This window comes from Protomyctophum bolini, assembly GCF_963924005.1.
Source record: "Protomyctophum bolini genome assembly, chromosome: 16".
In the NCBI taxonomy this organism is placed as follows: Eukaryota; Metazoa; Chordata; class Actinopteri; order Myctophiformes; family Myctophidae; genus Protomyctophum; species Protomyctophum bolini.
The window spans coordinates 14,096,967-14,111,790 of NC_137877.1; the positions used below are offsets into that span (position 1 = coordinate 14,096,967).

Genomic DNA, 14,824 nt, shown 5'->3' on the forward strand with positions numbered 1-14,824 from the left:
TTGAATGACAGCATGTGTGCCAACACAACATATACACAACATTTTATGTACACTACATTTAGTTTATTTTAAGTAAACCAAGTATGTCGTGTTTCTATAAATACCTATTCATACGTGGACATGAAATACTACAACATTTTATGTGGCAAGTGTCATCGCAAAGCATTGTGATGTGAAAATCTGGCTAAATCAGGTTTCAACATAAGAAACATTATTTCTAATCCATTAATCCTAAATGGGGGTCTGTAGACTAATATTCATGTCAAACTGGGGGTCCTTGAAATTAAAAGGGTTGAGAATCACTGGTCTCTGGAATATATTTTCTAATGGGGGTCCGCGGGCTAATACATTTCGATTTGGGGGTCCTTGACATGAAAAAGTTTGGGAACCACTGTCTTAGACTACAGTACAATACTATCAGTATATGGGTATACCAGTACTCTATGAATGACAGTATTCAAACGGACTGCGAGGTACGGTTGAGGTGAGGATCTGGGATCGTATTGGCTGCACCCAGTCATCAGATTCAGAACCTCCCAGAGATAGATGCTTAGGACCTGCAGAGAAAATGAGACGCCATCCCTCATTTCCGGGCTGAACACCTGTTTCCCTGTATCTGGGCGCACCACCCCCCACCCAACCACACACACACACACACACACACACACACACACACACACACACACACACCCCTCAATACCCCCCAGTTTATGCCCTTACCCCACCCTTATCCCAACTGCCATGTTAGATGAACCACATCTGTCTGTGATTCCACCACCCCACCCGACTGCCCACCACTCCCTCTCACCATTCACATACCCCTCCCCCTCCCCCTCTTCATCCTCTTCCTCTTCATGTCGCCAAGGCTCCCACCATGCAACAGCAATGTATTCGATAAAAATGTAGGTTTGACACACACACACACACACACACACACACACACACCACTCAACACCACTTTACGCCGAAATGGATACATTAATATGTCTCAATATTCAAGTCATCCATTTGTGTAACCAACAGTGAACAAATGGATTCGGTTACGTTTGTGTACACTCTCTGGGATCAAATAATGAAAGCACTGAGGATTTTCACTGTGTGTGCATATAGCATATAGCATGGCAGCAGTATAGCATCTCCATTACAGACCTCGTTATTAGCACTCTTGCCCAGTTAGAAATTCCCACACTCCGCTGCGTCCGTTTCAAGCCCGGCTGGAGAGTCTTTGAAACGTTTTCCCGGGTCACGGTCTCCCCCCGAGGTCGGTCACTCACACTTATTCCCCAAAGCTCTCCGAGCGAGTAGCCCATGAATGGTCACACCACACCGCTCCAACACCGGACCTCTCTCATTTAGCCCGTTTAGACCTGAGGACCATTTAACAAATGCCTTCTAAATCCTGACAGTTTTCTGAAAAACCTCATGTTTCTTATGTCATTCCTTCTCAAACATTTTCATTTCAAGGACCCCCAAAAATATGTCATTGGCCGCCGACCCCCATCTGAAAATATGTTGTTCCAGGGACTCCCCCAGAAGCAAAGCTTTGAGTTAAAAATGTTCACTCTGAAAGAATATATTCAAACATTTGGGCCACATTTTCACGATTTTTCAAAAATAGCAGACCTATACAAGCTTGTAGATATGCTATCATTCAATAGCTAAAGTATAACTACAACACCAAAAGGTGTTCCCGCCCAAAATGGGTTAAGGCCAGGGGACGTCTCAGCGGGGCGCCTTTGTACTCAGCAGGCCGCAGCACCGCGGGACGTCGGCCCAGGTTCCAGGCCTAGAGGAGTCTCCATCTGGACCCATGGCTCTTTATCAGAACCACCTGCCTCCGGGAGTGACGCTATCGCACACATCTCAGGGTTCCTTTTTTTCTCTCTCTCCTCACCTCCTCCTGAGGAGAAAAAAAAAGAAAATCATTTTCAGTTTCCTGCTGACCCGCGTGCCGTTTCAGTCATGTTTCAGAGAGAGACACGGTATATATATACGCAGAGAGAAGGGAGAATGTGTTTGCGTGTCTTTCATTGCGTGTGTGTGTGTGTGTGTGTGTGTGTGTGTGTGTGTGTGTGTGTGTGTGTGTGTGTGTGTGTGTGTGTGTGTGTGTGTGTGTGTGTGTGTGTGTGTGTGTGTGTGTGTGTGTGTGTGTGTGTGTGTGTGTGTGTGTGTGTGTGTGTGTGTGTGTGTGTGTGTGTGCGCGTGAATGTACTCCAGTCTGGGTTAGGCTCAGAACTTGGGTTATAGGTTGAAGTTAGGGCACGTTTTTTGGGTTTCAATATAGACCACGTGAAGACCACGTTTAATAGGGTTGGAACAAGAAACAATCTTAAACAATTTAACGAAAACTAAAATCTTTCTTCTTTTATTGTGAAAATAGCCATGCAGTCTACGACAAAAAGTGTATGTTATTGGAAATACATTTTATTATTATACTCATCATAGTGCCAAAATTTGGCAAGAACTCAGTTTTGCAAGTCTGACAACATATACCGATATATAACCTAACACTTTGACAAGAGACTCATGAGCTTTCTCCCGTCCATTTTAAGCTTGACATCTCCATTGTGATGTTATCAGTCTCCAGATAGCTTCAAGATGTTCACGTGAGAAGCGGAATATATACCACGCTAAAGGTGTTTGAAGCTGCACTGTGTGACAGTCCTCTGTGTGAAGAAGGACTTTGATTTAAGGCTCCAATACATGTGTCAGGCGTACTTGTAACACCTCGCGAAACCCTATATCTCCATCTGCCCGTGATTTATAATCCGGGACGACGACTCCCAAAAACAGGATTGGCCGGCTGAGCAGAATGAAGAGAGGAACAGAGGAGGGCAATCGCTTTCCAGAAATCTTTGATCCGTTCCTGCGTGCATGGCGTGGCGATGTGCTCGAAAACTAACGCCCCCTACTCCCCCCCCCCCCCCGCCAATCAAAAACAGGCGTCACAGATTCCCCCAATTAACCCATTTTGGGCGGGAACCCCTTTTGGTGTTTTAAGTGTTATTTTATACTTTAGTGTTCTGTTTAAAAATAGCAGATCTACAAGCTACGAGCTTGTAGGTCTGCTATTTTTGAAAAGTCGTGAAAATGTGGTGCAAATTTGGAATATATTGTGAACATTTGCAATTTCCGCAATTTCCATTTCCGCAATTTCCGTAATTTCCATTTCCTAAAATTCCGCAATTTCCATTTCCGCAATTTGTGAACATTTATAACTCAAATCTTTGCTCATGGGAGAGTCCCTGGAACAACATATTTTCAGGTGGGGATCGGCGGAGAAATACATACATAATCCTGGGGCTCCTTGATATGAAATAGGTTGAGAACCACTGCCATAGAAACAAAGGTTTTTCAGAAAACTGTCAGGATTTTGAAGACATTTTTTTAATTTCAACGTCAGGCCAAAATGGGTTAAAGCAATGTTTTCCCCCACAGTTTTGCATATGGCCAATAACCCTGGGCAACCCGACAGACACGTACAGTAGGGTTCCAACAACACAGGGGAGAGTTCCTGCGGCAGAAAAGTCTGCAGCAAAAAAAAAGTTAGGAAAAAAAAGAAAACGCCTCAAATGTCTTCAGAGAGAAAGATCAATGGCTTGAGCGCAAAGGATTGTGGGATACCTTCCAGTCAGCGTACTGTCACTCAAAATGGCCTCAAAGCGGCAGAGCGGGCACCAGAACTCTCTCAACTCCGTCAAGAGAATCTCGTAAAATACCCTGTCAGATCTGTTTGGAATCCCCCCCCCCCCCCCCTCTCCCACCCCAATACACCCACCCCGGTTCCAGTTTAGTATTTTACAGAGCAAGCTCCAGCCATACACTCCTATTAATCAATCAAAAATGGGGATCGTTTGCATATTTCTCCCACTAATGAAAGACGCAGAGATGAAAGGCCAGACGGGGTAGGTTGTTATTCAACCCGCAAGTCATTCTTTTCCACTTATAAGTGCTGATGGACATAGTTTACGGTCTAAAAACAGATCTGCTGCACATTATGTCTGTGGATCTCGAAACGCACTGCTCCTCCTTACATGCACCGTACATGTCCTAATTTAACAGCGCTCCCTCCGGGGTACATGTGCGGTGAAGAGGAGGGTTGGGGGGAGGGGAGGGGAAGGGGAGGGGGTAGAGGTATAGTTGATTCTGAACGCTGGTGGAACAATTAAGGCGGGAGAGATATCAGACAAATAACGTGAATAATTATTGGAAATAATGTCCAGATAGATGGAGTTGTGCCAAATTATGAAATCATGCGCTTCTCCTCTCTCTCCCTCCGTCTCCACCTCCTCCTCCTCCTCTCTCTCTCTCTTTGGTACATCACCCGGCTCATTATTTGAAGTCATGCTTGGAAAAACAGGTGTTTCCAATACTGGGCCCGCTGCTGTCTCCACGGTCCCGGACCCCCTTCCTTCATTTTCTGATGATGGTTCAGATATGATATTTCATGGCTGGAACCACAGCACATGATAGGAAGCGATTGGGGCGGGTGGGGGTGGAAGAAGCCGTGTGCACTTCAGAGGACATGCGTGTAATGGATGCTGATTGGCCTCCTCAATTCACGAGGGTCGGTGCCCGGTTAACAAGGGGGTGGGGGAGGGGGGTGGGGGTGGGGTGGGGGGAGGGGGGGCTATTGGGGTGGCGGGGAGGCTTTGCACAACCACAAAGTATAATGATCATAAATACCGTGCGTTTCCTCTCACTCTCTCGTTCTCCATCTGTAATGACTGCAAGGGATTTGTCGGACCCCTTAAAACAGGGACATTGACAATAACGTATATACATTTTCGGCAATAGCTGTTCCTCGTTTTGCGGGGGAACCCCATGCAGGAACCCGAGCTCGAGGACCCCTGGGGGTCCCGGGACCCCACTTTGAGAGAACATATCCTTTAAAAAACAAACGGGGACTGCGTATATTTTCAATGGAGTACCGAGTACAGCTGTCAGTTGATTCCTGTAAACAGAAACAGAAAGGAGAAAGAGGGGAAAAAATAGAAATGTTCACTTCTTCGGGGTCTTTCCTTCTAGTTTCCTTTCAGATGGGTGCGTTGCGTCATCGTACAAAACCCATGCAGAGAACAGAGTGTGTGTGTGTGTGTGTGTGTGTGTGTGTGTGTGTGTGTGTGTGTGTGTGTGTGTGTGTGTGTGTAATGGTGTCATCCCTGAACATGGTTGTTACTTAGTGACCGTGATTGACTGGCAAATCAACTTCAGCGGTTTTCACAACATTTCCACTGCCAGGTCTTTTGTTTTGGAGTCAGATTGTCTTTATTTTAACGCTTTAACCCATTCAGGACGGGAACCCCTTTTGGTGTCTTAAGGATTATGTTATACTTTAGCTTTTGAAAAATAGCAGATCTACATGAGTGCCGCACTACGAGCTTGTAGATCTGTTCGTTCAAAGCGAACCTCAGCTCTAAATACCTCAGGTCTAAATACAGAGGCAGATTGTACAAATTCCTTCTAAATCAGTAGTTCTCATACAAAATGTTACAAAAATAGCACAGATGTACAAGCTTGCAGCGCAACACAAAGTGACACGCCGTAAACGTATTCATCTGCTATATTTTTTAACAGCCAATGCTATAGCACGGACGGATGCTTTCCCGGCTTGAATGAGATAAGGCATCGTTGGTACAATGCAATCATCTTTTGGCCCATTTTAGGTCGATTTCAGGAGATTAAATGTTTGTGACGATTATAAGTATGTTTGTTTAGCAAAACAAAATAATGCTAGTGCATGCCAGGGCCCTCATGGAGGAGAACAAAATTCAAAACCATGTAAATGAATTAAAATGTTTATTGAGATTTTGTGTGCTTGGCACCTGTATTTACAGTTTTTTTGAAAGGCCTTCCAAAAGAATACTTTTGCTTTTTATTTTGTTCTTTTCACACATTTGTTTTCATAATATAGATCGGCCTGTAAAATTGATATATTGCTTGGCACTTAAATACACGTATCTACAACACACCAAAACATACTTTAATTACTCTGTTTTTTCCTATTGCTTCTTTATAACTTCTTTTTTCACACAACAACTTTAAAGCTTACGTTTTTCTTTTTTTTCAGTTTTTCTTTTTTTGTTTGCATTCGCCATCTTATATATGCTTAAAAAGGTAATCCACTCAAGATTATTGAAGCCATTTCAGTCTCTCGGAAGAAGGTATTGATAAGATTGTGTGGTGATTTCCTGAATTGGCCCGTTTCCACCACACAGTAAAATCCTAGGTGCTATTTTAACTCGGAGTGCACAAATAGAGTACTCCATTTGTACGCGCCAAGTTAAACACTGAGGCGTTCAATGTGTACGTGGGAAACTTGAGAGCCGACCGGGCCCCTGTATCACACATACAGTTAATCAGTCACCTTGGCTTTTTTAAGTCTTTGACTTAATCTGTCCACAATGTTGTATTGACCCTGTTTGACACGTCCATCCACTGACCAGCACAGCACTGACCCTATAGGTACCAGAGCTCCCATTCCGTTTATGAGAGAGAGAGAGAGAGAGAGAGAGAGAGAGAGAGAGAGAGAGAGAGAGAGAGAGAGACCATCAGTCATTTGTTCATCTGTAAACCAGTTTCTTGTTCCAAGAAAGAAAAATACTGTAAGGCAACAAAACATTCTGTTATCGCAGAGAGAAGGCGACTGGCCGGCGTTCAACGGAGTCCACCGAAAATACAAGGATGAGTCATTGAGAAAGGCTGTTGTTGATATTGCACCATACCAGATTGAGTTCACACCTGAAAAAAAAAAAAGATCCCCCGCGAGGCCGCGAGCGCAGCACCCCCTTAAAACCCCAGCTTACTTCATCTGTGGGTTTTGCTCTCAGAGTCAGCAAAAGGAACCGAGACTTGTCGTCCCAATTAATCTGCACGATTTAACACGCAAAGGTCCTTATACGTGTGATAATTAAATAGGTGATGTTCCTTCTTTAAAGAGATGATTCATTTTGTACCTCCTCGGGGGTACAAACTCTTCCTGTAAAAAGCACCATCTCAACAGCGTTAACGTGTTTAAAACCACGTCGTAGATTTACAGACAGACTCGGCTAACGAGACTTCCCAAATGTGGGGAAACAGCGAGGCGAGCGTCTAGGTGACGATGATGTCAGAATCTCCTGGGTGGGGGGGGGGCTTTGGGTGGTGTTGGGGCGGGGGGTCTTTGGATGGGTGTAAGGGAGGGAGGGAGGGTTTTTTTTCCTACACCATGTGCATGGACATCTGAGAGGAGGAGCCGTACTGGCGTCCGTCACAGGAGCCGCCCTGCTGGCCGGCGGTGGGGTTGCCGCCGCCGCCGCCGATCATATGCATCGTGTCCATGCCGCCGTTGGAGAGGTACTGGCGCTCGGCCGCCGCGGCGGCAAAGGGGTTCCCCTGGTGATGGGGCGGCTTCTCGGGGCTGGCCGCCAGGCGCGGGGAGGCGGCGGGGAAGTTGTATCCGTACAGGTTGTAGGGGTTGTGCAGGGAGAAGGCGTTGTAGGAGCCGGCCGCCGCCGCCTGCTGCATGCTGTGCGCATGGTGGCTCCCGCCGAACATGTGGGCCGCCGCCGAGGACGGGGAGGAGCCGGAGGAGGAGGAGGAGTTTGAGGAGGAGGAGGCGCCGGCCTGCATCACGTACTGCAGCTGGGAGGCCGAGGGGAAGGAGCCGTGCAGCTGGCTCCCGTAGCCGTCCATCTTGGCCCCGCCGCCACCGCCGCCGCCGCCGCCGTTCAGAGACGCGTGGGCTCCGCCCTGCATGAAGGGACGGGACCGCATGAACATTAACTTGTTACGGTTAGTGTGGCAAAAACAAACTATTGCGTTTAGCGATGTTACCGCGTTAATCAAAATGGCACTTTGGTTTATCACTTCCACCCAGCATAGTTGGTATGCGCATGCATAAATTGAGTGGCAACTCGAGTGGCAAAGTTGAGTTTAACGTCGTTTAATGCAATCAAATCTGTTTGGATGTATTGGCTGTCAAGGCCAGACAGTTTGTTTTTTTGCCACTCAGTAAATACCTAGTGTATTACGGAGGAATTCCACTGTAAATGAAAACCTCCACGATATGATAATTGTGAGTGTTTCTTGTCATGATAAAGCAAATGTTGATTTAGTTCACTCATAGCCTTTTAAATACTTGCTCACTGTGAGCTTGTAGATCTGCTATTTTCAGAGTGCAACACCCGAGTGGAACCAATCACAAAATGACTTGTCTTTTAGTTCTACTAAATTCTAGTTCTCTAGATCTCTTCTATAATAAATAGTCCCTCCCTAACATTTAAGTCTAGTTTTTATTTGTTGACAAAATGTACTTTTCGTCAGTGAAAAAAGGTATTTGAAGGAGCCATTCTGACTGTGCCTTTAGCCAGTTAGTGGGCGGGTTCACTGTGGGGGGTATGTGCGTCATGATGATTGACAGGTGCACGTGTCAAAAACAGTTTCTATATACATGCATGTGCCCAGCCGAGTGGCAAACAGATTTTTCACCATAGGTTTAGTCGATGAAATCAACACTGTGACTGATAAACGATTACAAAAAAACGACTATCGTCCCCTTCCTATAATATACCTGCATGCCGGCGGCCGCGATCAGCGACGACGTCCTCTGGGGCAGGAAGGAGTCGGAGGGCTGCGCGGGAGCGCCCCCTGGCTGCCCCAGGCGTCCGTAGGAGCCGTCCGCCAGGCCGCCGTAGCCCTGCAGCGCCGCCATGTTGCTGCGGGCGCAGGCCGGGTACTCGGACAGGCCCAGGTTGCACAGCTGGCTCTCCCGGCAGCCCACGTTGAAGGTGTTGGGCGCCAGGTGGAAGGTGGGCGGCGAGCAGGACGGCGACAGCAGGTGGGCCGCTCCGCTAGGCGACGGGGTGCCCGTGCTGGAGGTGGTGGGTGACGTTCCCGTGCTCCCGCCTGGAAAAACACAAAGCACATCACGGAAAGAGATGTGGTGAGATTATGTATCGGTCAGCATACCGTCATTTACAGTATAGACCGCTTTCAACCTGGTATCCCTATCTTGTCATTATAAGTTACTATAGAGTGGTGAGCAAGTGTGAAATGCATGCCCCACCCAGTAATTATGTCTGTGTCCCTTTTATGCCCATATATGGAGTTCTTTGTCAGGCATGCCCAAATATGGAGTTATATGGAGATATAGGGGTGATCAGGTCAAGAGCCCGGGCAGAGGCTTTTGTGCTGATTCTGGACAACCGGCTATCTGACGGACTCGACACTGGGCACTGCGCTCCCTGTGGGGGTGTGGAACGTGTGTGTCGAAATTGAAGTCGGTGGGGCGAAGGGTTCTCGGGTTATGTGAATTACACTTGTACGTAAACACAGAGACTTATTTGGTGCATTTATAAATAATAATAATACTATAATATAATATTATTATTATTATTATTATTATTTATAAATAGATCATAAAAGTAACCCTTTTCAAAAAGAAAAGGAAAATAAAACATTGTCAAAAATGCCTGTAAAAGGTTCGGTGTGTTTGTAAAGAGCTAATCTCGCAGACTATACTGGGCAGCCAAAACTTTGAAATGATTTAACTTTAACTATAAGGTTGAGTGAAGGGCAGTTGAATCTGGCATACGTCATACTGTTGATATACTAGATGAATCCATTGAATTTCCATGGAGTCAATTTTTGTTTATCTTCTCTTAGGGTCGAATCTAAGAAAAAACTAAGTGAGTGGAATAACTAGCATTAGGTAATCAAACTATACTGTATGCACCTAACCTTCACTTAGTTGAGTTGTAGCAGGTTCCATGTTGTTTCTTGCCATGGTTACTGCCTATTGGAAATTGTATGAATGTGTTTATTCTTTATTGTATTTTTCTGTAGGTCACTGCATGCTACCCCCAACACCCACCCCCACCCTCAACACGTGGCACTCAGTTCACACACACACACACACACACACACACACACACACACACACACACACACACACACACACACACACACACAATTACACTCAAAGGAATGTTTAAGCCTTTTGACCGTACTGGGTCAAAAGTCCATGTGCTCCATCTGGTAGAATATGTATAGGATCTTCAGGAATTGATACTATATAGGTTACTGTACTTTATGTTAATTCACCACGGCTTAGCTTGTGTGTGACCCAGGTCATTGGTATCTATATTATGCTCCAGAGTTCAGGTTGTTGCCCTCAGGGAATGAATCCACGTGGCAGACAATGCAATTGCAATGCAATACAGGGCTGGGTGGTTCAACCTTCTTTTGAGCCAATCGTGGTGAAGGAGACATTATAAAAGACTCCTGAACAGCCATCACCAGCATCAGTCTGCTCACTATACACAAGGTATCCAGTCATAGGAGAGGAAAGCGTAATCACTGCTGTTGAGTCAAGATGAATTTTCACGTTATTTTAATCGTCGCCACCATCATAGGCAGAAGTAGTCAGCTGACATTGAGTGACTGCGAATCAATTGGAGAAGCGAGGCGACCAGAATTCACTGACATCGAGGTGACATGTGGCACCGACTCCATCAGTCTGGCAATCCAAGCCTGCCCTATCGTCTACACCGGCTACAACATGTCGCTGATGATCGTGAACCATAAGTCGGACCCAGCCTGCAAGGGAACCCTGGATTTGTCTGCATCTCCACCCGTGGTGCGTTTCAACTTCCCCTTGAACAGGACCCATGCCTGTGGAAGTGTCTTCAGGACCACCAGCGCTGCCGGCACAGGAGTGTTCGCAGAATTCTCCAACATCCAGACAGTCAACGTCAGTGGCATTGTGCGATCCTTCGATCCCACCACAGGTACAATCACCTACAATGCTGAGATGAAGTACTATTACTCCTGCGCCTACCCCTTAGAGTACCTGATCAACAACACCCAGGTTGATGTGTCAGCCTCCTCTATTGCACTGAAGGACAACAATGGCAGCTTCATCAGCACCCTGCGCATGGAGCTGTTCAGCGATAGTGCCTACACAACGCCCCTGGTGATGCCACAGAATGGAATCGAGCTGAGGACCAAGGTCTACGTAGAGGTGAAAGCCACCAACTTGACAGGGCAGTACAACGTGCTTCTGGACCGGTGCTACGCCTCAATCTCCCCACTTCCTACCAACTCCAGCTTCTTCAACCTGTTTGTACCCTGCGAGGTTGACCCGCTCACCACCATGACCCAGAACGGGGTTAGCCAGAGCGCCCGCTTCAGCTTCCCGGCTTTCCGCTTCATGGAGCAGCAGAACGAGATCATCTCCACCTACTACCTGCACTGCATCACGCGCCTGTGCGAGGTCTCCACCTGCAGCAACTTCATGCATTGCAACAACAGGAGAAGGAGAAGCACGGACGATGAGCCAGCCGACGGCACCCAACTCCACACCATCACCTCCCCGGAGATCGTCACCCAAGCGGAAGACAGCCATGCACTCTCAGCCCCACTGATTTACAGTGCACATGATGATGTGTCTACTGAGCTTTGTGCTGCTGTAGGTGTTTTAGTATGCGTGTGCATTGTCGCCCTGTGTATCACTGCCGTCTTTTACAAGAAGCTGAGGAGGTAAACGTCCTCGAGCTGAATGTGTGATAGCATCAGGCTATAGGCTAAATACTGTCTTTTGAGGTGTACCATAACCGCCAGCTTGTCTAACATTTTATTATTTATTATTATTATTTATTATTATTATTATTCGTTTGTTTGTTTGTTTGTCGCTCAGAGAGACAAACGACTCAACCGTTTGCATTTAATGTTCGGGGTTCTGCACATTATGCATTGACACTAAAAGTGTTAATGCATGTTTGCACTATGCTATTTAATTGGTTATAATGTGTGAATGTCTGTGGAATGTTTGAAAGTGAAGTCAATGTACAGTATTACTGTTTAACTTATTTAAATTATGATCTTGCTTGAAATAAAGTTTTTCCCCCATTTATGTTTCATATATGTTTTGTAAATTGTATAATAAAAGGCCAAAGGGCTCTGATTGGGCCCTAATTTGCTGCTGACATGAAGTCTTAGAATAGATCCATGTTGGAACCACATTCCCACGTGGCTCCTGAGATGTGTGATGTGTGATGTGTGAGACCGTGTGACAGTATAATAAGGGCTTAAAGGAGCATGACTTAATCAATCAACACAACACCCCACGAGGCCATGGAGATGGTTCGGTTTTTGACGCAATAAGCCAATAATTTGATGCCTGGCGGAGTCCGATGCAGGCTCGGCTCCATGCAGGACGAAATGACAGAAGGGGAAGTTGAAAATGGCGAGGGGTACACACATCGTTGGGGCTGAATTTTCAACCGAGGGTGCCATGCAGTCCCCCTCTGCCCCCCCCCCCCCTGGCACCCGCTGGGACCCTCTGGCCCCCCGTGTGACCGATGGCCCCCTCTGGGACCCTCTGGGCCCCCCGTGTGACCGATGGCCCCCTCTGGGACCCTCTGGCCCCCCGTGTGACCGATGGCCCCCTCTGGGACCCTCTGGCCCCCCGTGTGACCGCTGGACCGAGGGGCATCAAATGATTGGCTTATAGGAATGCGACAAAAGCAAAATAATCTCCGTGAATTCAAGGCTTCATGGGGTGTGTAATTGATAGAAAATAAGTAATTTTTGGGGGGAATTACTCCTTTAAGTGGTGTATAACACACATCTGTAACAAAGCACCACACTTAACAGAAAAGAGATATCCCGATCAGAAGTACACGTGGAATCAAAAACAAACTAACATTACAGCAAAACAAGCAGAGAAACTGTCCCCGACGGGCGCGGAACCCCGGACATTCATCATCAAAAGGCTAATCTACGATGACGTGTTTTTAGATGCTCATGCTTGAAGCAGTTAAGCGATTAAGCCGATCTGATGGATTGGGGGAGACGATTCCAAAGTCTGAGCGGCCAAATCCACAAAGAAAGCAGCAGTCACACTCAGATTGGAAGCTGGAACGAGAAAAGGTCTCGGTCGGACGACTGGCTGCAGTGAACGTGGTCTGGTGGTGCTGATGGGGCTCAACAGCTCCGTTATGGAAGCTGGGGCCAATGTTTCCTCAACCAATAACAATTAAATTATTATTAAATAAAACGATAGAAATGATGTTGTGACTTCTTATGACACTAAATAGAAATTCGCACGGTATATTGTTGTGGGGGGGCTGAGCTAAAAACAAATATAGATTCAGAAGCACTGATATAGGTCACTGTAAAAAGAAAAATAGTGGTGGAAAAAGTACTGTTTTTTAAAATGTGAGTAAAATGTCAATACTAGAATGTGAGTAAAAGTGTCAATACTAACTTACAAGCTTGTAGATCGGCTATTCTCAAATGGCCAAAACACTATTACTTTTACTTTCTCTAATAACAACCTAAAAGTACAGTACTTGAATAAATGGACTTAGTTACTTACTTTACAGTTTACACCACTAAAAAAGCATATAGTAAACTTGGTGAAATATGTGATGTAGGCTACAACTAGATGAATAGTGAACAACCTGCCAATGACATTTGTAAAAGCTGAAGGTGAACTTGATTGAGGCAAGAGAAAATAATGAATAGGTCAAGACTGATGTTACAGGATGTAATCTTTGAAAAAGGTACAAAGACATGCACATCCAATCCCAACTTGGGCAGGTGCTGAGCGGTGAGTAGTATGCACAGATAAAGGAAAGAAGATACTCGCTCGGAGCCCACACTGAGTATCTTATTTCCTTTATCTGTGCATAGATACAATCTTTGCCACATTTCTCTTTTAGGTAAAAGAAAGAAAGGAAGAATCCTTTCTTTATATTCTTACGATATGTTGTGATGAGATAAAACATTGTGTAAAATGAAAGAAATAAAATCCATTGCACAAACAATTGTATTTGTTTCATGATAATGTGTTCCAGTTCATATAGAATCTGTAACTCTTCGTCTGCAAGAGATTTGACCCACATGTATCTCTTCAACCTCTTAAACCCCATCGCACTAAAGACTAAACGTCAAGCCCCGCATCGGAGATCTGGAATCATATCATAAAAATATCTCGCTGTCATTATTATTGTTCTGGAGTTGAATGTGGATTCAGTTTCTGACCACGTCTGGTAAGCAGAACCTCCCGGCCCCCTTTATGCTCAATAAAAGAAATCACTCATAATTCTCTCATCAAAAAGTACTGTATAGATATAGATCTAAAGCACCAAATGATCTGTGTGTGTGTGTGTGTGTGTGTGTGTGTGTGTGTGTGTGTGTGTGTGCGTGTGCGTGCGTGCGTGCGTATACACAATTATACATACATTATATACATACAGTATACAGTATATGCATAAAGCATGTGTTGGCACACATTTCATCCAGTATGTCTGGCTTTGAGGAATGGGGGAAGGACAGCGGCAGGATATCAATCACACATTTCTTTATTAATGAGATTTTGGCCTTCATCCCCAGCGCTGTTGGAGAGATTCCGTTCAAATCCAGAAGAGAAAAAAAGAAATGAGAGAGACACGAGCGAGATCTGGATGGGACGGGAGGGGGGACGGGAGGGGGGGGGGGGGGGTCGAGGGGAGGCATAACTAAATAATCCAGGACACTGTTGGCTTGGGTTGTGATTTTTCACCATATGCCTTCGATAATATCAACTAGGTCTGCCGGGTCTGGTCTCTTACACTCTGTGCACGCTGTTACTTTCAAATAATGGCCACAGTCCACCTAGAAGCATGAGTTTATTTTTCTTTTTTTTGCAGGAGTTTGCTGTGTGCTGGATGGGGAATGATGGGACAAAGGTAGGTAGGTAGGTAGGTAGGTAGGTAGGTAGGTATTAGATAGATAGATAGATAGATAGATAGATAGATAGATAGATAGATAGATAGATAGATAGCTAGCTAGATAGATA

At 45.7% G+C, this 14,824-nt stretch overlaps 2 protein-coding genes across 2 annotated transcripts in view; both read right to left on the reverse strand.

Moving 5' to 3' along the window:
* popdc2 (popeye domain cAMP effector 2) overlaps window positions 1-14,824 on the reverse strand; it is a 357,428-nt gene that overhangs the window by 110,586 nt on the left and 232,018 nt on the right. The window lies entirely within an intron of this gene.
* Window positions 5,787-14,824, reverse strand: part of tbx15 (T-box transcription factor 15) — a 42,163-nt gene continuing 33,125 nt past the window's right edge. Inside the window, exons 7-10 of the mRNA XM_080785905.1 lie at window positions 12,320-12,459; window positions 11,080-11,271; window positions 8,552-8,886; window positions 5,787-7,731 (exon numbers count right to left, since the gene is read on the reverse strand). Of these exons, the coding sequence (XP_080642031.1) occupies window positions 7,201-7,731; window positions 8,552-8,886; window positions 11,080-11,271; window positions 12,320-12,459 (1,198 nt within the window). The 3' untranslated portion in view covers window positions 5,787-7,200. The remainder of the gene's footprint in view (window positions 7,732-8,551; window positions 8,887-11,079; window positions 11,272-12,319; window positions 12,460-14,824) is intronic.